General features: G+C 46.1%; 1 protein-coding gene and 1 pseudogene across 1 annotated transcript in view; one reads left to right on the forward strand and one right to left on the reverse strand.

The window, feature by feature from the left end:
- Positions 1-4,170: 4,170 nt before the first annotated feature.
- LOC127237069 (tubulin alpha chain-like) lies at positions 4,171-7,928 on the reverse strand (annotated as a pseudogene).
- A 1,391-nt stretch (positions 7,929-9,319) lies between these two features.
- The window catches only part of Flt1 (fms related receptor tyrosine kinase 1), a 158,070-nt gene continuing 142,341 nt past the window's right edge, over positions 9,320-25,048 (forward strand). Inside the window, exon 1 of the mRNA XM_051205137.1 lies at positions 9,320-9,517. Coding sequence (XP_051061094.1) covers positions 9,454-9,517 — 64 coding nt within the window. The 5' untranslated portion in view covers positions 9,320-9,453. The remainder of the gene's footprint in view (positions 9,518-25,048) is intronic.

A 25,048-nucleotide genomic window follows, 5' to 3' on the forward strand; every position in this document is an offset into this window, starting at 1 on the left:
TCGAGGCCAGCCTGGTCTTCAGAGCAATTCCAGGTTCTAGGACAGCCAGGGCTATTATACAGAGAAAGCCTGTCCCAAAAAAAACAAACAAACAAAACAAAACAACAATAAAACTGAGTATGTTTTCTAGTGTTTTGACTTTCCATGTCAATCAATTCATTGTCTTTTCTTTAAAACAAAAACAAAAACAAAAAAAAACACAAGCAAACAAACAAAAACCCCGGAGCACTCTGTTCTCTTTGTTACTGCACAGTGAAATCATCTTTAAATTATTTCTATTTTTTTGTGTCCCTAAAAAATGTGGTTATCAAATTAAACACAGTGGCTCTGAAAGTTGAGGAATCTTATCACACAGAGTAATAAGACAGGACACACAGTCGTGTGACTGCAATGTCAAATGTGGTTTATTCTTTTACTTACTAACATCTCATTCGGAATTTCTGAGTTTGGGATTCGAGGGTGCAGTGACACCAAACCATGGGGAGAGTACTGGAAGTGTAGCGAGGTGGAGTGCAGAAGGTATGCCTGCCCCATATTACTAATGTCAATAAAGGCACTGATCCGGGGCTTGTTTCGGTTCAGGCATGCTTTTCTGGGTGCTTCCTTTAATCATTACCACACCCTCATGGCTCTATTATCTTGTTTTGAAGAGTTAGGTTTCTACAGAAGTCGGGCAGCTTGCTCTAAGTCATGGATGCTATAGGAGGCAAGGCCAAGATTCGAACTCCTGAGTTGTGTAAATACTTTACTAGAAAAGCTTTCTGGATGTGCGGTACCCAGAGTCCTAAGGTGGCAGTCTTGACCAAGTGGCTTGGAGCTGATCGGTATGTGGAGGTCTGCCTTCATCTCACTGGCGCTGTGGCAGAGCAGGGTAAGCACCACACGCAGGGGCATGGGGCAATGACGCCTAAGCCAAAGGCCTTGGGAAGTCATGTGGTTTCACTTTCTGAGCTAACCGTGACTGTGGACCAAGCAGGTCAGCTCCCTTCATGTTTTCTCAAAGCAAGATTAGTGAATTGGATGGAAGCCACATGGGAGGCCCACTTCTACACTAAGATACTAGTAATCTATGACCCATCACCACCCATCAGGTTTCTGTAGTTTTTTTTTTTTTTTTCCCTAATCACTGGGTCTTTTATTCTTCCTAGGTTATAGAAAGGAAAAAAGATGGCCAATTGCCTTACAGTATCTCAGACTGGCCAGTTGTGGTGACAGAGGCTGGTGATCCTAGGGCTTGAGAGGCTTGAGCAGAAGGATGGTGAGTTGGGAGCTACCCTGGGCTACATGGGGAACTCTCATCTCAAAAGCAAGCCGAGTATGTGTCAAGTATATCAAGTATATTTTCTAACAAATCCTGATGGTTTTTTTTTTTTATGTTGTTTGGTTTTATTTTATGTGTGTGGGTGTTTTGCATCTACACAGCATATGTGTGCATCTGGCCTGCAAAAGGCAGAGAAGGGCATTGACTCCCCCTGAAACTAGAGCTACAGGCAGTTGTGAGCTGCTACATGGGTACTGGGAGCTCAGCCCGGGGTAACTTTGGAAGAGCAGCAAGTGAGAAATCTCCAGCTTCATTTGCTGCTTTTTGGGTTTAGGGGATGTGGTTGTGTGATGGGTTTTTTTATATGTGTGTGTTAAAATATAGCTTAGTTTTTGCTATCCTGAGTAATGAACCCAGGGCCTTCTAGACAAATGCTTCTACCACAGAGCTATACCCCCACTTCTCAAATAAATAGTTTTAAAGGTCTTTTAAAATAATGTCATGCTGGGTGTGATAGCCTTTAATCCCAGCATTCAGGAGGCAGAAGCAGGTGGATCTCTGTGAGTACCTGCCAGGCCTACAGAGTGAGTTCCAGAGTAGCCAAGACTGTACAGAGAAACCCTGTCTGAAAAGCCAAAATAATAATAATAATAATAATGGTAATAATAATAATAATAATGTCATTAGATGATGAACCACGAGTCTCCTATAAGTTGCCATTTTCTTTATTTAAGTGTGTCTGTGTGTGTGTGTGTGTGTGTGTGTCTGTGTGTGTGTGTGTGTGTGTGATCTATTACTATGAGCCTTCTTACCAGCACTGTTTTTTCTCTTGAAGAATTTACCGGGTTTTTCACTTCTTTGCAATCTGTATCTGGAATGCATGGGGAGGATGGCCCCTGACTCTGTGCTCAGCCTCAGGCCCTAACATTTTCTTAGGGTTAACTGTCTGGATTTACAGCTCCAGAGAATGGGGTCTTAGTACCATGGGTTCCATTCCCCAGAAAAGAAGAAAAGGTATGGGGCTGTAGTGATGGCCTAGAAGTTAAGAGCATTTGAAAGGGCTGAGTTCTGTTCCCATCACCCATACTGGGAAGTTTACTACTTCCTGTAACTTCAGTTCCTGGTGATCCAATGCCCTCTTCCAGCCTCTGTGGGCATCATCATACATGTGTTCTGACTACCACACATACAAGTACACATAAATAACAATAAAGTAAATATTTTCTTTTTTTAAAAAAAATATATACATACATATATATAGATATATATCTGTATATATATATATATATATATATATATATATATATATATATATGTTATCCACAATCATCCTTGACATTGTCAATACATGTCTGCCTCTGTTGTAGAATATTATTTTAAGGTATGTTAGTTTAATTTTGTTTATGCTCTGGAACATTTGTTTAATGATGCAAAGATGTGTTTGATTAAATAAAATTCACCTGCAGTCAGGAGGCTGGGTCAGCAACTAGCTGACTGGAAATTATAGGGAAGAGCCAGATGGAGGAGGGTTTTTAAAGTAGGAACAAGAGAACAAAGGGAGAAGGGTGTCAGAGGCCAGCCACAGCCACCCAGCCACCCAGCCACCCAGCCACCCAGCCACCCAGCCACCCAGCCACAGCCACCCAGCCACAGCCACCCAGCCACAGCCACCCAGCCACCCTGCCAGCCACAGAGTAAGAGTGAAAATAAGATATACAGAAGAAAAGGAAACAGCCCAGAGGCAAAAGGTAGTTGGGATAATAATTTAAGTAAAGAAAAGCTGGGGGGGGGGGAAAGCCAAGCTAAGGCCGGGCATTCATAATTAAGAATACGATTTTGTGTGTGATTTATCTGGGAGCTGGGTGGCAGCTCCCCCCCCCAAAAGGCCAAAGAGTACATAGAGTAAAACTTCGCACTACATGTCTTCTGTGATTATCGTTTGTCTTGGGCAACTTTGAAGCAAAACTTAGTTGTTTATTACTCTGTGTGGATTGTTTGAATGTATATGGAAAGGAAATACCACTTAAAGAATAGACTGTTATTTGGCTGCATTTTATTTTTAATTTTGATTTTTATTATTTATTGTTTGATTTGTGTGGGTGTTTTGCCAGCATTTGTGACTGTGCACCACCTACATGCAGTGCCCACCGAGGCCAAGAGACGAAGTTTGAAACACCCCCCAGAGACTCCCAGAAGTAGAGTTACAGTCAGTTGTGAGCTGCCATGTGAGTGCTGGGAATTGAACTCAGGTCATCTGCAAGAGCAGCCAGTGGTCTTAACTGCTGAACCATCTCCCAGGCTCTCCACTGGGCTCTATAGTCTACCAAGAAAACCACACACTGTTCTACTTGATGCCTCGCACATTGATTCCTCTTGTATTTGGAAATAAAATTTGTCTTTTCTGGAACTGAGCTTTTCTTTCATGTGGATAAATGTTTGAAGAAATGTTGAAAATACAAAATAGTATCTCTTCTTCTCCTTTTCCATTCATAGTTCGTTTTTTTATTTAAAAGATTTAATTTTATTTTATGTGCATTGGTGTTTTATCTACATTCATGTTTGCCTGAGTGTGTTGGATCCCCTGGAATTGGAGTTACAGGCAGTTGAGAGCCGACATGTGGGTGATGGGAATTGAACCTGTGTCCTCTAGAAAAGCAGCCACTGCTCTAACCTTTGAGCCATCTCTCCAGCCTCCATAGTTCTTCCTTCCTTCCTTCCTTCCTTCCTTCCTTCCTTCCTTCCTTCCTTCCTTCCTTTCTTCCTTCCTTTCTTTCTTTTTTTCTCTTTTTTCTTAAAGCTTTTACTTTGAGACATCATGGAAAAAACACAGGGACACAGACAAGACATGACCACAGAATGAAGATAACACAATTAGAGGAATCAATGCCTGCCAGCTAATGTCAAAGCTGAAGTTCTAGGAGTTTGACATGATGCAGGGGCTGAAAGAATGGATTAATATTCCTCTCTTTCTTCTTCACCCTCTCCTTCAACAGAATCCATACCAACTTCCTCATAATCCTTTTCTAGGGCAGCCATGTCCTAATGGGCCTCAGAGGACTCCCCCTCCTCCATACCCTCACCCATATACCAGTGCACAAAGGCATGCTTGGCATACATCAGATCAGACTTGTGATCTAGATGAGCCCAGGCCTCAGCGATGGCTGTGGTATTGCTCAGCATGCACACAGCTCTCTGAACCTTGGCCAGTCTCCCTCCACCAGGTACCACAGTGGGAGGCTGGTAATTAATGCCAACCTTGAAGCCAGTGGGGCACCAGTCAACAAACTGAACTCTGCGCTTGGTCTTGATGGTGGCAATGGCAGCATTGACATCTTTGGGAACCACATCCCCACTGCACAGCAGGCAGCAAGCCATGTATTTACCATGGCGAGGGTCACATTTCACCATCTGTGATCTCTGCTACGGAAAGCTGCTCATAGTAGGCTTTCTCAGCAGAGATGACAGGGGCATCCATAGTTCATTTTTAATACCTTTTGTTCATCTGTTTTGAGATAGTGTCCTTCTGTGTTGCCCAGTGGCCTAGGACACATTTTCTCCTGCTTCCCATGGATGAACCACCGTACTTAGGATCACCTTTATATAGTTGTACTGAGCACATTTTTATCATCGAACAACAGAAACAAAGTTATCACATAGCCACCAAATAAAGCAGTTCAGGATGTCATTTTCAGGCAATGTTCTGATTTGGCTAGATTTTGATTTTTGTTTAAACAGGGAAAAAAAAAAAAAAAGAAATCTTCTAAAGCCACACGTTTTTTATTTCTCCTCTTCAAGTCAAAGGCATTATGATCTGATGCCTTACAAAGGTCAGAGGTCTGGATACTGCACCTGAGGCTGAGGAGGCCCCAGAATCTGTGGTAGGATGGGCCAGGGGGCAGGCTGAACAGCTGACCTCCGCTGGCAGCCCCTGCAAGTCTTCTGGAAAAGCCGGCCAGGAGGAGCCTGGAAGAGGCACAGGAAGGAAAGGGCTGGTCTTCCACTGATGTGGCCAGCAGGCCTTCCCTGAGGGTGTGTCTGGATTTCAGGGAACTTTTGAAGAAGGAAGACTAAAGATGGATGCTAGCCACCCTTCCCTACTCAGAGGGGCCATCTGAGCCTTGCTATCCATTTAAACTTTGCATTTAAATGCCCTAGCAAGGCAGCCATTACACAAACACCATGGTTCTACCAGTGTCCATAGCCATCTGTTACTGTCTATATTACCCCATCATTACCCTATGTATCCACCTATTTCATCTCCTACCTGTCTGTCTAAAATCCACCTATCTCACATATATATGAATATTTCTAGGATTAGAAAAACCCATTGCAATTCTGGTTCCTTCCCATACCCAAACCTGAGCCATACCATGCCTTTAAAATCTCCCTCAGTTTAGGCAGGTACACAGGGTTGCTTTCAGTTGCCCCCTGTCCTGTCCCTTTCTACCCTCCCTGTGTCCCCATCACCACATACATACTGGCTTGGAACCCTGGAGATTTCCCAGGCTCTCTCCTTTTTCCTCTTCTACCCCAGAGTTCATTGACGCCAGCTACCCCTAACAACAACCACCCAGCAGAGTCACCCTGCCCTCTCTCCTGCTCAACACAGAGCCACCACACATATCCTGTGCCTCTCCATGGTTTGTTTTTTCACAGATGGTTTCTTTTCCTTCAGTCTTGTAGGCACTGGCAACATGAAAACACATTTGAGGTCCCTCAGTCTTATCCACTGAGACCTGCAGCAATGTTAATAAGATGGACACTTCCAAGGGAAGCTGGGAGTAATTTCTAGAACATGTCTTTTGAGCAGTGGCCAAGGAGTCATAGACAGGGCACTGAGAGATAAAGTTGTGTTTGTGAGTGTTCAATCAATGTTCAATGAGGGGCTATCAGAACCATGAAGAGGAGGTTATGTCAGACATCCAGGACTTGGTTCAGCAGATAAGTAGAAGGACCTTGCTCCCCTCCTCTCCTTACAGGGCTGGGAACCAAACCCAGGGCCCGGTGTGCATTAGGTGTCCCATGGTCTCCTGCTGGACTGTACCCTTAGGGCTTGGGTTGCTGAAATAAACGAGACTTTAGCTTTTATTGTTCTAGCGGGCTGGTCCATTTCTGATCAATAAAGTTGTAAGGTACTACCTGGTCTGGATGCAAGAGATGTGGAAGGGTGTTCTTAGACCAAGGAGCCTCGCTGTCCCAGGAAGATGTTGTAGGTTTGTCTGTTTGTCTGTTTTCTTCCAACAATGCGGAAGGGTTTGATAACATCATCAGGGGCTTGTAAACAAGCTCTGTGTTGTGTGTGGATGGGGATTTTTCTTCACAACTAAGTTTAGTGTGCCCTGCCCTTTTTTTTTTTTGAAGACTAGCTCAGTTCCCCCCTGTCACTCTTGCTTATGCTCTTACCCTCTTGTTCAGCCGAGAATATTTAAACTGTTGGCTGAACAACAGCGTGTTCTTGAATAGGAGCAAGAAAGAAACGTCAAGAGAATGTGGCTGATAACACGAGAGAGTGTCTGGTTTTGCTAGGCGAGCAGGAGATGAATGTTCTTTTGTACGTGGGCAGGAAGCAAGCAGATAATCTACGGCAAATAGCCTTTCATACACACCAAGCGTGTTGAATTCGATCTTTCCCATCAGTTGGATCTAGAGAACCTCTTTCATGATTTAGTTTGAAGAGTCCTGTAGCCCGTTATTCAAAGGTGTTAATACTTTCTGTGGAAGGGCTAAGCCTCACTCCTTTATTCTCCACATCAGAGTGAAATTGAAATTGCCTCCGAAACAGTTTGTACCATTTTAAACTTCTCAATAACAATAACAGCAACAGTAATAATAATAATAAAAAAAAAAAACCTATGGAAGAAGTAGCAGTAAGGAAATTGCTGGCTGTACTTAAAAGCCTGGGACTTCTCAGAGAAAGAGTTGGGAGGAACTTATGGAGAACCACAACATACAAATCTAAGTTAGCTCAATTATGAGTCCATCAGCCTTAGGTAATTGAGTAATATTTTAGCATCGTTGATGCACATCTTAAGTTACAGATTGTTCTGGCTGCTGGTCAAATACCTGTCTGGCTTCATAAACTCATTGTGGGATCATTTCTGGCAATAGGCTCGTGTCTCCTTGGGTACTTAGAAAAATCAAAATGCCTTTTGAAAACAACGTATTAAAGTAAACCTTTGTGGGATGTGCATGGGGCGCTCGCCCCCAAGTCAGTGGTACCTCTCCCTGGTCTTCCTCTACAGTGGCCATGCCCTCCAGCATCGTGAACTTCTGCCTTGTCTTCTTGGCTTCTTGATTTGTCAGCCTGCTCAGCGCACCCCAAGCGCCCCCCCTCCCCCAGCCCTAGGCCACTGACAAGCTCTCTCCAGGCCAAACACCTGCTGCTGCTTAAGGGCCTTACCGATTTCGTGGAAGATGTGTGGGCGTGACAAGAGCTCCGAGAAGAGGCAGAGGGACAGTTGGAAGCTGTGGATGTGTCTCAAACCGTCTGGGGCTGGAGATTCAGGGGAGAGAATGATAACTACCTGGAGGGGCTGGCCATTCCGAACGCGATTCTCGGTAGGAGAATCTGAGGCGCTGGAGGCAGAGTGCGGGAGCACCGGCCCTAATGGAGGGGTATGGGGAAATCAGAACCCGATGGGGAGCCCGCAGGTGAGCTGCGGCTCATAGCGGCCTTTCTTTTCTCCTGGACCATGAAGGAGAGAGGAATCTGGTTCGCTGGGCTCTCCGGGTAGCTATGTGAAGCTGCCGGTGGTAGTGACCCAAAACTTTTTTTTTTTTTTTTTTTTTTTTTTTAACAGTGAGGCAACTCAGGTTTCGCAACCTTCCCTGCCAGAGATTTAGTCTAGTCCTTCAGGAAGAGCCGCTGGTCCCATTTAGGAGCCATTTTATCATGGGCATCTGGCAGGTTCCAGTGAGCTATTTTTCAAACCTGCATTATTTACAAGGACAAGACCGGGCTGCTCCGTGGAGGCCGGGACGACTTCAGCCTTTGAGTTAATGGATACATAATTGAGGAACAACGTGGAATTAGTGTCATCGTAAATGATCTAGTGCCTCAAGTTAATTTCACCCGTTTTTGTTCCAAGAACATTCAGGTCAGTCGTCTTGGCTAGCCAGCTCCCACCAAAAAAGATTTCTTTTCCATCGAACATTTACAGACATAAGAGTTCAAGTTCTTGGCCCTTACAAGTTGCAGGAGCATGTTTCACGCCTTGTCTTTTTAAAAAGGTAACATGTTATTCCTTGTTTTGCTTCTAGGAAGCAGAGGGTTGAGGAAATGACTTGGGCGGGTGCCTTAATGCAGCCGAAAAAGACAGACTCCCTCCCCTGGGACCTGCACTGTCCGTACTCTTTCCAAAGGTGCCTGGCAAAACGTCCGTGTTTTTCGGACTCTCTGGGCCCAAGTGCCTTATGCGGAGGGTCCCTGGCGCCTTCCTTCGCCTTCTGGGAAGAGTCTGGCCGGGTCAGAGACCGGCGGGACTGCTCGGGAGAGGGCCCGACTGCGCCTCGTTCTCCGGTGCCAGGGACACCGTCGCGGAGGCGCGGCCAGCTTCCCTAGGATAAGACTTCCCGCCCCAGGGGCAGGGCGGTGCACTTAGTCGGTTCCCCTCCTCAGTTTCGGGCGGTCACCAGAGCTGAGTAAGCCCGGTGGAGGGAACCGGGCAAGGATTTCCTGAGAGCGATGGGCAGGAGGGGAGGGGGCAGGAGGGCACGGAGCAAGGACCCTGAACCTGCGAACCTGCCCAGGGACCCGCGCGCCAAGTGCCTCCGCACGCGCGCTCCTGCTCCGGCCCCCGCCCCTCCCGGAGGAAGAAGAGGGTAGGTGGGGAGGCGGATGAGGGGTGGGGGACCCCTTGACGTCACTGGAAGGAGGTGCCGGGGTAGGAAGTGGGCTGGGGAAGGTTATAAATCGCCCCCGCCCTCGGCTGCGCTTCAGCGAGGTCCGCAGGAGGCTCGGAGCGCGGTGGCGGACACTCCCCGGCTGTAGTGGCGGCGGCGGCTCGGAGCGGGCTCCGGGACTCGAGCGCATCGTCTAGAGGACGCCGGACAGCAAAGATCCCCCTGGGCTGCAGGCGCGGAGAAGGGCTCTCGCGGCGCCAGGCAGAAGCGCGAAGGGACCGGCTCGGGCGGCTGCGCTGTCGGCCTCTGAGAGCACGGGCACCCGGCCAGCAGGCCGCGTCGCGCTCACCATGGTCAGCTGCTGGGACACCGAGGTCCTGCTGTGCGCGCTGCTCGGCTGTTTGCTTCTCACAGGTGAGGCGCGTCAGACGCAGCCAGTCGGAGCTCGGCAGGGATGGGCAGCCGCGCGAGGTGTTCCTGGTGAGCGAGGATGAAGCCCGGGAAGCGAGCTCCGGCGGGAGCCGGGGACACTTGTTGCAGCGGGCACACTCCTGGGGACATACATTTCTTTTTCTTCTTCCTTCGTTCCTTCCTTTCTTCTTTCCTTCGTTCCTTTCTTCCTTTCTCTCTCTCTCTCTCTTTCTTTCTTTCCCCCGTCTCTCTCTGTCTCTGTCTCTGTCTCTCTCTCTTACCTCCCGGAGTGGGCGCCGCTGGAAGTGGCTGGCTTGGATCGGTGGACATTACGGTCCAGACTCTCCTTAATTCCCTGCTGGGGTCACAGTCGGGTTACTAGTTGTACTCGGAGTCGCTAGTCTCCTGCCCGGCTCCTGGGTAGGGTCTCCTTCCCTAGACTCTGGGTGCCTAGATTGCCACACGCGTGGACCTTTCTGGAATCCAGAGCCTTCTCCCAGGAGGTGGCTAGAGCAAGCAAGACATAGGAGAGGCTGCACGGAGCTGGACAGAACGGGGAGGGGGGCGTTAAAGATAGATGCTGGTCACTGTCCAGGATCTCACTCCCCTAGAGCTAAGAAAAAGGACAAGTTTGGGGAGGGTCGCATGCCGGCGGCGAGCAAATGGAGCCTAGAAGAGGGCCAGCTCTGATTCCCGGACCCGCTTGGGACCGTCGCAGGGAAGTCGGGGACCGCTCAGCCAGCGCCGCTCTGACCAGCGGTTCGCTGGGCGCCGTCTCCCGGGTGGGGCCTCCGAGGGAGCGGGCCGGGTGCGAGGTCCCGGTGGTCGGCTTGAGTGACCCAAGGCGACTGGGGCAGCTTAAGGTCTAGAAAGCTTCAAGTTTCGGAATTTAAGCCCTGTCTTTAGGTTGTGATTCTAGAGAACTGACAGTTTGAACCAAAAGATGTGATTTGAGAAATTGGTGAGGTATGCGCACCTCCTAAATTAGCCCTCGTTGGGATGTGGAAAACCCGCGGTGAACCGATCAAGGACCAGCAGATTTTAGGACAACTGTGGAGTGTTGTCACCCAGAGGTCAAAGCTGGACCGACCACGGGAACTCCAACTGGGAGTCCCAGAGCAGAGGCTGGAGCAGCGAGAGGTCTCCTGTGGTCCCATACCGCAGAGCCTGATAAGAGAGCGCCTTTCTTTAAAGCTACTTGATAGAGAAAGAAAATGGGAAATAGTCAAGTAGAAGTGTAATGTCCGCAGAAAGAAAGGCGGCTAGGTTAAGCGTGGTTTTTAAAGACAGTAAAAAATAAGCCTTTTGGAATGTGAAGACTGGACGTCGATTCAAAGTAACAAGCAGGGGCTGGTAATTAAAATAGATTGAGATGGCAAAGTCAGAACTCGGGATGTGGGAAGATGTTAAAATAATATTAAATGTTTTCTATTTCACGAATGTTTTTGAAAAGCTGCTTATATGACAATATAATTGCTTAGAGAGTTGAAATTTCTGATTTATGATGTAAAGGCAAGGTTAGATTAAAAAATTGCTTTGAACCTCCAAATTACAGAGGGAAAAACACGCGTTTTATTGGATTTTCTGCTTCACTCAGATGTCTTTACCTTTTGTTTTTAAAGCGTGCTTGGTTTTAGGTAAGAGTCATTTTATCTGTGTTTGAGAACAGCGGAGGCAGATTGAAGCTGTACGGGAAATTGAGAGGGTCTGACTGCGGATTTAGGGTCCTCTTGCACCGCTTGCCAGGCGCTGAGCCCATTAGTATTATACCTTCAATACTTACTAGTTACAAACGCCGTAATTTGGATATTTTCGGATCCTCTCTGTATCAAGACCACTGTTTCTATCAAAGTTATTCATATTCTGTTCAGGTTTGAGCACCACACCTTGATTGGAATATTGGAATTTTCTCTCTCTCCCTCTCCCTCTCCCTCTCCCTCCCTCCCTCCCTCCTTCCCTCTCTCTCTCTCTCTCTCTCTCTCTCTCTCTCTCTCTCTCTCTCTCTCTCTCTCTCTCCTTTCCCCTCTTCCCCCCTACTTTTCTTCAAGCGGCTGAAGTTTAGAGTTTGGTAGAACTAATTTGAAATACTTAAAGTGTGGGAATTTGGGGAGGGGGAATATTCTCTATAGTAACACTCAATTAAAAAAAGAAAATTATGCAAATAATACATCATACAGGTGTAAGGTCCTTGCCTATAATCCTAGAACTTAGGGCCTAAAGCAGAGGGAAGTCAGTGGAGTTCTAACCAAGCATGGATGTGGGCTGTGGAGCAACTTAAAAAGCCAGCCTGAACTACACAGGGAATCCCTCACTCAATAAACAATGCCTAGTCCTGAATTGAACATAATGCATTTCTCATATTACCTACATAGCGTCATTTTACATAGTGATTTTTATTGTTTTCTCCAGGGCTTATGGAGCTGCGCTTTTCCAAAAATTGCATACTTTAAATGATCATTATTCAGAACCCTCATGGGTCCATGTTTTTCTCTGGTCAGTCGTCTGATCGACTGATCAGTCATCTAGCAGATAAGCCATAAACTAGGTGAACACCTAATTTCTTTTTTAAAAATGTGCAGTATTAATTTTTATGGTTGAAAAGTCTTTAATAGGCTATAGTTTCTTTTCAGATGATCCCCAATTGGTATTTTTCTTCTAAAACATGCAGAAATTAGAAAATACAATTGATTTTTTGTTGTTGTTTTACCCACCTTTTGTTGTTTTTTTTTTGGGGGGGGTTGTTTTTGCTTTTCTAGACAGAGTTTCTCTGTATAACAGCCCTGGTTGTCCTGAAACTCACTCTGTAGGCTGGGCTGGCCTCAAACTCAGATCCGCCTGCCTCTACCTCTCCAGTGCTGGGATTAAAGGTGTATGCCACTGCTGCCCTGCCTGAAAATATGGGTGATTCCTAAGGCTCCTTTCCAACGATAAAATTCAGTGAAGAAATTCTAAGAAAAAAACAGAATAGGGTCTTTCTCTTTTCTCTGCTTCTCTCTATTGTTATGCTTGTTAGTGGGCGCTAAGCCCCTGACACTATAGATGGTGAGCTAGGCCTCTGCTATGAGGCTCATACCTCTGCTTCTTCTCTGGTATAATGTACTAGGAACCCGGTCATCAGTGGGTTTCCTTTTGCAAAGGGTGAGCTGGTGGATGCCTCAGCCACCAGGTCATTAGCTTGGGCTCCCCCCACTCCCCAGCAGAATGTGTAATTATGACAGAGACAAGTCACATTAACCTTTCTGAAGATATCAGTCACTTTACTCCCCTATGTATGGTGTGGTTAAAAAAGAAAAGTTAACACTTTTTTTTTTTTAATGGCTATATTCTAAAACTGTTCTAGATCCCAACAAGGCTACTAAATTTATCCGATAATTGAACCTATTTGTGTGTGTATGACTTCTAGAAGACAAACCACATAATTACTTTCTTTTTTCATCTCTAAAATGTGGAGACATTTCTAAATCCTTGAATGTGTATCATGTAGAATTTGAAGAGATGTATCACCAAAAAGAAAAAAAGAAAAAAGAAAAAAAAAAAAGCTTTATAATGACAGTCACCCATCCACCCCTTCAAGAAAGTGATTCCCCTGAGGGAAATTAGATTGTGTAATTTCTAATTGGGATTGAGGCTGGTCTAAGTGATGTGAGGGGATCACAGGTAAAAACCATTCTCAATGTACTTGTATTGTGCATACACGAGGGAGGATATTTGAAGGACTCCAAAGGCTCTGTTTATTGTAAGTAAAACTTGTATTACTATGAGTGGCTGAGAGCATAAAACATCTGGTGCCTTGGGTTTAGCTTAACAGAGCTGAGCAGGGCATCCTGTGCCTGACTTCCTTCTGCTGAACGGCTCCGAGGATGCTTTCCAGGGCTGCTGAGATGGCCCAGTGCAGTGGGTGCCTTGGATGCTGCATGCTGACGATTGAATCAGTGGACTTTATACCAGACTGAAGGAAGGAAATGGGGGGAATGGAGTATCTGAGGGAAAGCTGGAGAGTAAAGCCTCTGACTTTGCAGCACTGTCAAGGGTGTGGGGGTGTTCATTAAGGAAACGGTTCTCCTCAGTCTGCTGAAGATAGTGGGCTAGATTTCCTGCATTGTTGCTGGGCGGATGTGGGGGGATGTCAAGAATTTCTGGGCATTTCCCATCTGCCTTTGCAAACCTGGATACTTGAAGACCATTTCTGATGACTGCATCTGTCTCCCATGTCAGGCTCCCTGGGAGAGAGACTTGACCTGTCCCTCACACACATCCCCTGTGAGAGCTACATGAGACCGCATTGACCTACCTTCAGGAATTGAGAAAACAGTTTTGTGTAATTTTCAGGTCCGCTGTTGGCCATTGGCAGACCCAGGAAGACACTGTGCTGATCATTCCACAGTTGTCATTTCTTCTTCATTTTGTGTATTTCCTCTACCATAGACAAAGTGGGCTTGTTCAGTTAGCATTTCAATCCAATTTTTTCTAAGCCATGAAATCTACTCAACTTATTTATAAGAGTAATAATAGTAATAGTTCTAATAATAATAGTACTATTAGAATTTTGTGGTGCTGGGTATAAAGCCTAGGCTCCATCACAGGCTGGACAAGAACTCTACCACTGAGCTACCTTCCCAATATCTATTCTTTTTTAGCTTGAGCTTGTCTTCTGTCAAAGCCCATAAGGCCTTTACATGAAGAACTTCAAGAGGATCACTGCTTAGAAACCTATGAAGCTGTTTGCACCAAGATGAATTCTCCTCATGAACCCTTGGGCTCCCTCTTTGGGATGGCTGTGGTTTTCTGGCACTGGGATTAATCTGTGTGCTCCCTCCACATTCCATCTCTGCTAATTCTGCCTCTGTCAAAGAAATTACCCTCCTCTCGAAGGGGTTTCCTGTCCCTGGGCTACCTGCCTCCTGCAAGATCACTGGCTCCTTCCCCATCCCTTCCTCCAGACCTGGGAAACCCAGCACAGCAGGGCAGCTCCTCCTGGTAGCTCTGGATAGACAGAAGGATGGCTTCTCCTGCCCTCCTGGGACCTGAATATGCAGCCTCCTGTAGGGTCTGTCACCTGCAGTATTTGCATGTTAGGTGCCCCTGTCCTTCCTCTTTGGGGGAAGAACCTGTGTCTTAGTTCTTTGATTCTTCACAATTGTTGCTGGAGAACCCTTTCACAATCATCTCTTCGGACTGGGTGTGCATTAATTCCTGTTCTTCTTCAGGTTCTTGCTTAACCACTAGGCCTCCTTTACCTGGGGTTATCCAATGGGATTGCTCTCAATAGCCATATGCAGGGGAAACATCACACTTTACCCCATAAATCTGTGATTATTTTCTCATTTACAGATGAAAAGAAAACTAAGGGCTAGAGAGATAACTCAGTGGTTAAGAGCAGTTGCTCTTCCAAAGACCAGAGTTCAGTTCCAGCAGCCATGTTGGGTGGCTCACAACCACCTCCAGCTCCCGAAGATGCAATGCCTTCTAAGCTCAGAAGGTGCCCACACACAGGGCTGACACTCAAACAGACATGTGCACACCAATTTTTTGAATTACAAATGAAATGCAAAGAAAGAACCAGGAAGTAACTGATAATAAAAATACAATCACTGAATTTAACAAAGACACCAAACTGTATCCATGAGTGCAAGTTGATCCCTTCCTTCACCCCACCCCCACACTGCAGACTCACAGCACACCCAAATACCCTTCTCAATGTGTCCAGTGGTAGCAGCATGCATACGTGCGTACACACACACACACACACACACACACACACACACACACACACACACTGTAGCAGAGTTGGTTACTGTCAAAATCCCCAGGTGCTTTTGGTTTTCACATTTACAATGGAGACGCATGGGTTTTAGTGAAGGGTTTGTGGTTAGCTCCCGTGTCAGGGTCCAGTTTCTCTGCCCTTATGCCCTAGTGATAGCCATTGGCTATGAAGAAAGAGACAAAGGCCAGGCTAGCCACAAGGCTCTCCTGGCTCCCACATAGGTCTGTGGCCAGTGGGACTCCTGCATCCTATTTCCAGTCTCTTTTCACAGACTTAGCTGGGACCCCTAATCAAAGCAGACAGCCGTTGTCATTTCAAGGAAGCCATGACAAACCAGATCATATGAGACAAAATCTTCAAGAGTAAAGATGGTATTAACTAGCCAAGCTTTAACCAGAAATGAAGCTCTCTGAGGCATTTGCTTCCAAACACTGAAAAGAACCCCACTACCCAAGTACCCTTTTCCAGAATGCTTGGTTGTGAAGGGGGGCGTCTCTGCCTGGTGATGTGGCTGCCACACCCCATGTGCTCCCTCTGGCTGGGAGGCCAGAGTGTTTTGTGTCTGGACTCTGTGAGTCCACTGTGACACAGTCCTAGAAAACACATTAGATTGTTTGAAGATAACCACACTGCTCCAGGCACTTCTTGTCAGCAGATCTTCTATCCTCCCATTGCATGGGTGGGGTCTACGTGGGATTTCCTTTCAAGCCACACCACCCATGGGGTCTCCAGAAGCAAAGCTGTGGCAATTACCAGATTCTTTGCTGCAAGGGGTCTCAAGTGAACCCGGTATGACCGAAAGTCCTTGTTTCTATTATACGCAAATATAATATCACTTTTAACTTTGAGGCCACCTTCAACAAAACCCTGATGAGGACTTAGCCTGCCAGAGGATTTCTAGGGACCCCCTCATTTCTTTAGAACCTGGGTCCTCAGCCTGGGCTTTCTGCTATTCTCTGTTATTCTTTGGGAGCTACACCTATCAGCTCTGCACCCCTGGCCAGCTTTACTCAATGTTTTAGGTGGAACACCAACATTGATTATTTAAAAACTCCAGAGGATTCCAGTAGCCAGCTGAGATCAAGAATTGTACATTTTGCTGGGCAGTGGTGGTACACACCTTTAATCCCAGCACTTGGGAGATGGAGGCAGGCGGAACTCTGTGAGTTTGAGGCCAGCCTGATTTGCAGAGCGAGTTCCAGGACAGGCTCCAAAGTTACAGAGAAACCCTGTCTCAACATCCCCACCAGCAGCAGCACATCCTCCCCCCCCTGCAAATTGCAAATTTGGGGCTAGAGAGAAGGCCCAGCAGTAGAGCACTTTGAGGAGACTCAGGACCTGCTCCACCAGCTGAGCCATCTCTTCACCCTTGACAGTGACTTTTCTGACAAATTCTGGGAGAGGCTGAAATACCTGGCCTAGAAGGCATCCTGGGGATCTCAGCCTAGGGCCTGGTATTGGGGGCCTGGCCATGTGGGAGGGCATTCTGCAGGTGTTGATCTATAACAGACACTAAATAAACCTTGTCTAGACTGAGGGGGAGGAGACTGTTTCAGAAGAGTCCCACCAGAAAGAGCACACGGCAGTGAATTTTGACAGAAGAAATAACTAGACACCAAAGGCAAACCATGTTGGACAGTAGAAGCTACAAGTCAGAAATGAATGCATATTTGGACAACACTGCTAACAGTGCCCCAACCCCCATTTTCCTTTACATGGCACTTGGCCTTTTTTTCTAGTTCTACACTAGCCATGGTCAAACTATGAGCCCATCCAGGGCACCAGGAGGGCCACAGTACAATCCCATGCCATTGCAGTGGGCCCAGTAAGATGCTGTCTGATGCCTCTTAGACACTTTATTCGTTAATGAAACTCCTTGTCTCTGTCTTCTTGGCTGGGGTCAGTGTTCTTGACTACCTACTAGAAAAACATACTGATGCATAATGGTGGGATCTTCATTATCAAAAGTCACTGCCCAGTGGGAATGTGACTCTGGAATGCTCCTTGTTAGACACCAGACGTCAAAGTAGCTAATCACTCCTTGAGGACACTAGGAATTCTCAGGTGTTTGATGTGATAAAGGGTGGCACTGTTATCCTCAGACACAGTACACAGCCTCTAGCTTCTGCAGGGTGGAGGCCAATTGTATCTGTCACCTGTCACAGCATAGCAGGCTGTCCCCAGACATGTGGCCCATGTCAGTTCAATACATCTAGAATGCTGCAGGTTAGGCATCTGGGGACACCGCCGAGGTCCTTTAGGTCTCACCTGAGCCCATGACAGTTTTACTGAGATCTATGGTCCCCTACCCCCACCTCCATGGCCTTTTCTTGCTCCTAAATGCAGATGGGGCTGTTTCACAGAGACTGGAGCATTCCTGCAATTCATTGTAGACTGCAGTGTCTGAAGGCCTGCGTTTTGGAATTCCCACATCACTCTGTCACATTCTGTTGCTTAAAGCTAGTCCTGGCCCAGATTCCTGGACTAGGGCTGGGAAGGCAGCCTTTTCTGATGGGAGGGGCAGCACCCTTTGACACTTCCACTTTGCTTTTCCATCTTGGCTGGAGTTTGGCCAAGAAAATTATAGTAACTGATGAATAATTATGAGCGTTAAATAATGTCTTGACCCCTACAAACTTGGGAATGACACCATACTGGCCTAGGGGACGAGGTTCCCATTCATAAATCTTGTTTGTGGCACACAGGCCAGGGTTAGCCTGGCATGCTGAGTTGGCACATCAGCCTTTTAGGATTACTATGACTCCTGTGAGGGAATCAGCTGATCCTGGAACCCTCTGTCAGCCATCTGATGCTGCTGCCTCCTCCTCCCCACTGTTTTTCCCAGATAGGGTCTTACTATATAGCCCTGGAGGACCTGGAACTCACTCAGTGGACCAGGCTGGTCTCAAACTCACAAAGACCGTCCTGCCTCTGACTCCTGGGTGCTGGGATTAAACGCATGAGCCACCATGCCCTGCAACTCTGTAGTTTCTCGAGGTCTTAGCACACAGGTCCTTCACCCTTGACTCTCTTCTGCAGAGACAGAGAAGCTTGTGTGTGGGGAGAGGGGTAGAGTAGCCTGAACCCCAACTGACAGGCACTTTTGCTACATATCTCACTTTACTCTATCCCAGAGGTGTGTGTGCTACTTACAACCCTGAGTGATTCCCGCCAACACAACATATGGTTCCATCTTCATTGCCACCATATCAATGCTAAGTGGAAACAGGGTGCAGCGGCTCTTCTTGAGGTACACCTAGCTTCAAGGAAAGTGATGGCTGTGGGTAAACAGAGCACTTGTCTTAAGCGGTATGTAAAGCTGGAGTTGTTTTAACCCCCTTTTCAGCAGACACCAAATTCCCTCTTGGCGTGTTGCAATCCAACCGAAAAACAGAGGAGAAAGCACCTTCCTAGGGTTGTGTTTGTTTTTCCTGGGCCTCCAAGTCTGTCTGTCCTTGGAGTTTTGCCATTCTCAAGGAATGTGAGAAGCCACTGCTACTCCATCTTAAAGTGGCCTTGGGAGATTTCACTGCTGTGTGTTAAAGACACAGTTAAGATCTTGATTAAGGCAGATACTTTTTCCTGTGGATTTTCTTATTATGGATAATCAAGAAACGCACAGAAATATCAGAATAGGATGCCCAAAGCCATTATGAATATGGCATGACATGCCCTCCCAAACTGCTCTCGTAGACATGGCCATAAACTAGTTGGGAGTCCTGGCTGCAACAAATTCTAGCAAAGCTCTCATGAGGAGGATCCGCAGTGAAAGCCAGGGCTGCTGTCTGACAGTTTCCAGGAATCCCATACTCCTCCAGTACCCTCAGAGACTTTGGGATACCTGTGGGAAAGGCTAGGGGTGTGTCTGGAAGTGTGTCATACTGTGAAGGCACATGCTCTGTGGCCTGGTCCCCTTCTGAGGGGTCTAGGAAAGGACCCAGATTTGGAATGACTCCCTGCAGCCTTCTTGGTAACCATCCAACACAGGCACTTTCAGCTTTGATGGATTTGGAACCCAATGCTGACAACAATTGGATGACTTGCTGAGGGCTACATGCTGTGGATTAGCCAGGCTGGAATGCAAATATGTCCCTCTTGATTTCAAAATCAGTCCTCTTCCCAAAGTTTTCCTAAAATAGCTTGACTGGGGAAGCCTTGGGATTCAAGAAAAGGCAACTCATTTTGTTTTGGGGGCTTAGAATAAAATGCCAGTGCATCTGTGGGAAGATAATAGTTCAAAGGCCTTCAGTGCAGGCTGTTGTTTTCTGCCTGGGATTGCTTTTCCTGCTTGAATCCTGTCCAGTGGGTGCTGGAAGGTTGTGTGCATGTATATATGTATGTTTGTGTGTACATTGGTTTGTGAGTGAGCATGTGTATGTGTATATGTGTGTACATGTTAGTGTGTATGTGTGTTTATGGGTATGTGTGTATATGTGTGAGTGTGTATATGTGTATATTTATGATTGTAAGTGTGTGAGTTTGTATATGTGTATATTTATATGAGTATATTGTGAGTATATATGTGTGTGTATGTGTATATTTATGAGTATATGTATGAGTGTGTATGCATGTTTGTGTGTGTATGTGTATATGTGTGTACATGTTAGTGTGTATGTATGTTTATGTGTATATGTGTATGTTTATATAAGTGTATGTGTGAGTGTATGTGCTTATGTTTGTGTGTATGTGTGACTGTGTATGTGTGAGTGTATGTGTGTGTGTGTATGTGTGAACATATGTGTGAGAGTGTGCGTATGGGTATATTTACATAAGTGTATGTGTATGAGTGTGTATGTGTATATTTATATGGATGTATTGTGCATATGTTTGTGTGTGTTGTGTTGTGGCTGGACATGAAGCAACTCTGAACATTGGGCAACTCTGTCTCACTGAGCTGGCTCAGCTGCATCTTGTGTTTCCTCCTTTCTGTCTTGAGACATTCAGACCTGCAAAAAGTCAAGAAAGAGAAAGCAGTGTTAACTTGTTTTCCCTAATACTTGGAAAGAGACAGGCTCTGTTTCTTTCCTAGAGTAGACCATGTTTGTCAGAATCCAGACGAAAATCCTATCCTGCCACCTACTGAGGACTTTTAGCTTTTGCTCCAAGGAAATAGCTGGAAAATGTGACCAAATGCAGTCATGTGCTTTAGATGGAACCCATATAGAATGGTGGCCACCACACTGCTTATCAGTTTTCCAAGTTAGCTTTAGGGAAACCAGAAGCATATTGAAGTGGGTGAGAGTGCAGTGTTTCACCAGTGATCAATGGTACTGTCATCTTTCTAGAACCACATGCACGTGAACGTGCAAATGGAAGAGGTTGAAGCGCACACCCGGGAGTGGCAGTAACTCTCCCAGTGTGTGGGAGGCTTTGCTTTTCTGCTTTCTCGGTTATCCTCTGGATCCAGCCCATTTTCTTGTTCTGGGCTGAGCTGGCTGTGTTCTCCTGATTGACACCAGACTCAGGACTGAGAATGAGCGTGTAAGTTGTCCAGCCACTGAAGAATTGGCTCCTGAGAAGAGAGATGCTGTCCTGGAGATGGGCTCTCAGGCTAAGGCTCTCTCAGCAGGTGAAGGCTCCCAGCACAGAACCTAGATACACCGACACAGCCTGAGAATCCAGGTGACACAGTGGCATTCCTTACTTTGGATTAGTGGATAAATGTGCCTGCTGCCAAGCCTGATGACCTGAGTTCAACTCCCAGGACCCAAATAATGGAGATTGAGAACCAGCTCCTGCAAGTGGTCCTCCTGCAAGTGGCGCGCGCGCGCACACACACACACACACACACACACACACACACACACACAATGACATATACACACACACATAAATAAACAAACAAATAAATAAATAAATTCACAAAATACAAAAAGAGAACAACAAAGATGACTAGTCACCTTTCCATCTGTATGTTCAGGTATGTTCTTTGAACTAGTTGTGGTGATGCTTGCTTATAATCTCAGGACTCGGGAGGTGATGGTACGAAGGCTTGAGTTCCACTCCTGCTGGTGACAGAGTGAGTTCTAGGCCATCCTGAGCATCATAGGGAGACTCTGTTTAAAAACAATATGTGTATATATGTAAGTATATATGTGTATCTGTAGAGGTGGCACAGTGAGGACCACCACAGTTTGGGTCCCTAGAACTCATGTAGATAGCAGGTAGGCATGGTGACAAACCTGTAATTTCAGCCTTGGAAGACAGAAACAGGGATTCCCCCAGAGCAAGCCACTTAGGGAGACTGGTAATATGGGTGTTTGATTGAGAAACCTTGCCCCAGTGAGTAAGGAGGCAGGCAGTTGAGGATGATTCTGGACATCAACCTTGGGCCTTCATCTGTATATATGTGGGCATAACCACACACATATGCCCACATACATATTAAACATGCACATACATATGTACCCATGCATGGCACACACACACACACACACACACACACACACACACACACACACACAAACGAAAATGGGAAAAGAAAGATATGAGGCTTAGGAACATGAAACTGTTGAAGCTTTCAAAACCCCAGTTCTCATGTGATGGATCACTTTATTGTCACCGCTGGTCACTTAAGTCTCAAAGGTCAGAGGGTTTGTATGTATTGTATTGGCTGCATAGACAGACAGTGTCTGAATTTCCTCTTCATGAATGGATTTGAAACATCCCCTTTATGGAGAGTCAACCCAGAAGACTATAGATTATAAAGCTAGAGCCATTCAAGAAAACAGAGGAAACTTTATGTTGACTATACTAATCTTTTCTGGCTTTTTTCTTGCATGGATAGCTTAGTACATGCTTACTTTCCTGCACACATGTGTGCATGACAACCTGTCTTCTTCATTTTATTACACAAATAAGCATTAATTTGGATTCAGAATTAAAACTTGAACAAAATATGCTTTAGCAAGTTTTACGATTTTTATATGTGTGGGTGTTTTGCCTGTATGTATGTATGTATGTATGTATGTATGTATGTATGTATGTGCACCGTGTGTGCAGTATCAATAAAGGTCTGAAGAGGGCATTTGATTTCCCTGGAGCTGGAGTTACACATGGTTGTGAGGCACTGTGTAGGTGTTGAGAACTGAACCCTGGTCCTCTGGAAGAGTAGCTAGTGCTCTAGACCACTGAGCCATCTCTAATCTAACTGTTGTTATGGTCTGTATGTGCTTTGAGACTGCCATTGAACAGTAAGGAGGAAGAGACTCTGCAGTGTAAACTCTGGGTGCTGTATGCACCATCCACTGCTTTCAGACTAGTAACTCGTTGTTTGCAGAGGTCATAAAGAGTGCCTTTAAACAAGCTGGAGTTTATATATAGATCTAAGTAATTGAGCACTATCCTTCTAATACCTGTGACAAGTCAGGCATTTTACAACAATTACTACCACACCTAACAGTGCAATTCTACCCAATTGCTCTACCCACAGCATTCTGTTACTGATTCTGGAGCCTTGTATAGAACTGTGATTCTCAGTGGAACGTGCAGGCTACACCAACTGACAAAAGCATTGCACACTTATGTTATGGGTTTGCTAAAGCAGAACCACTGAGCCATCGTCAGCTACTGTGGTTATCTCAGGTGTTAATTTTATGGACAACGTATGATGTTCAATTTGAACAGTAGTGCAGCATTTATCAGTGGCTGTGAAACATTCTGTAAGACATGGTATCAGGGCCCAGCCTCCCCGCGGTGCTCCGAGCAGTGATACTGGCGAAGAATGTAAGCTGATGGGGGATGCGCCAAATGGATCGAACCTCCTGCTATTGACAAGGAAAACAGACATGATGACTCTAACATAAAACACACCCGATGCTCTTTTAGAGGGTACTTGTCTCTGTGCATGGTCCCTTTGTATAACCAGATGAGGGGCTGACGGGTTTCTCCGCTAAATACAAGCGGTGTTTCATGTCCTGCTAACCATATCGTGACCCTTCTGTGACATGGAGTGGTAAGATGAAATGACACAGTGGTAGGCTCTATGGAGAGTGGTTTCATTCAATAAAAGAACAGTTCATGGGAGGAGAACATCTGGGGAAAAGGTAGCCACTTGGTCAAAGTGACATTTTCCCCCTGTCAACCCAATTAATTCCGATGTCACATGAAAAGAAGCTGTGCGTGGCTATAGGTCATTGCAAGGGTAGACTCCTGATGGTAGCTGGTGACAGGGCTAATGATGGATGAAGGTTAACCTATGACCCCTCAGAGGAACCAGTGTCCAGAGAAACCAGTGTCTAGGAGACACGCTGCAGACATGGCCCCACTCTGTGTTGGCAGTGAGGGTGTGATATGGGTGGAGGAATTTTCTTTGGTAAACATTTTTAAGCACACAGACTTTTTTTCTTTTAATAATTTCTAAGAAGGGGAAGGGAAAATGAATAAATTCAATAGCCCGTGGATGGAGTAAGTGAGGCTGTACCAGACCAGGTCATTTTGGACACAGCCACTTCAGCTAACATCCCTGTGCTGTGGACTGACATACCTGCCTATAGATTTTACTGACTGACAACTAAAATTGTGGGTATGGGGGGATAATCTGATGGTGGCATGCTCGACTAGCTTCCACAAGACCTCAGAGCGCCTCTATCCCCAACACCACACACACACACACACACACACACACACACAAACTCTCTCTTGCACATGCATGTCACACACACGTATATGTGTGTGTGTGTGTTCGAATGTCGGGCTTGAGAGTAACTGAGGTGGAGGCGAAGGACAAACATGCGAGGCAGACACAGTTTAAGCGAGTTTTATTAGAAAGGCAAGTGGGGAGGGGGAAGAAAAAGAGGTAAAGAGACACAGGAACAGAGAGGACAGAAGAGAAGAGGGAGACAGGAAAAGTCCTGTCTGCCCCAGGGGAACAGCAGGAAAGAGAGAGGAAAAGAGAGCATAAGTGTGGGGGGATGTCTGTCTTTTAAAAGAGTCATTTGCACCTGTGTGCAGATTAGTACTCATGGAACCCTGGGCTAATCAGGATACTGCCTGAGTGCATTGATCAGGTGACAGAGCCAAGCCAGCATGATGCCTGAATCCTTACAATTAATATTTGTGTGTTTACATGCGTGTGTGTGTGTGTGTGTGTGTGTGTGTGTGTGTGTGTGTGTGTGTGTGTGTGTATAAACAGATGCATGCATACCACAGCACATATGTAGAGGTCAGAGGACAACTTTTGGGACTCATTCTCCTCCTACCAGAGTTCCAGAGAATGAACTCATATGGTCAGAGTTGTACAAGCAAGTGTGTTTATCCACCAAGCTGTCTCCCAGCCCCTTCCTTCGATAACTTGGCTTGACTTGTGGCACCTGGTTCAAGATGCAAAGAATATATGGCCGTTTTATGTTTCTATGAACACAAAAATGCCAGAGTTCATTATTTGAGCCTAATGATTTGAGGATTACCTAGAAATAGCAAAATCTTGCCAGAAACTAGTGACTTTTCTCCATGGGTTTAGTGTGAGAAGGTGAATATACCAGAAGGACTTTAAGTGAACAGCAAGTCAGTGGGATTTAAAGCTTTCCACAAGGTACGTGTTTGATTTCTGAACAGCAGCTTTGTAGGCATTTAAGGCCCTTTCTGGACCCTGAAGAGAAGTGAGTTCTACTGTTATCCTGAGTCTAAGATGCTCCATGTGGTGCTGCTGTCCATGAGGAAGTCATGACTCATCTCTTCTCTGCAAGTATTAGTCAGCACTGTGTCTCAGCAGCCTGCTAGTCCTAAACAGAATTCAATTTGGGAATCCCAGCTAGGAAGGGGCTTTCCCT

The sequence above is a fragment of the Phodopus roborovskii genome, unplaced genomic scaffold (assembly GCF_943737965.1).
Source record: "Phodopus roborovskii unplaced genomic scaffold, PHOROB, whole genome shotgun sequence".
NCBI lineage: Eukaryota > Metazoa > Chordata > Mammalia > Rodentia > Cricetidae > Phodopus > Phodopus roborovskii.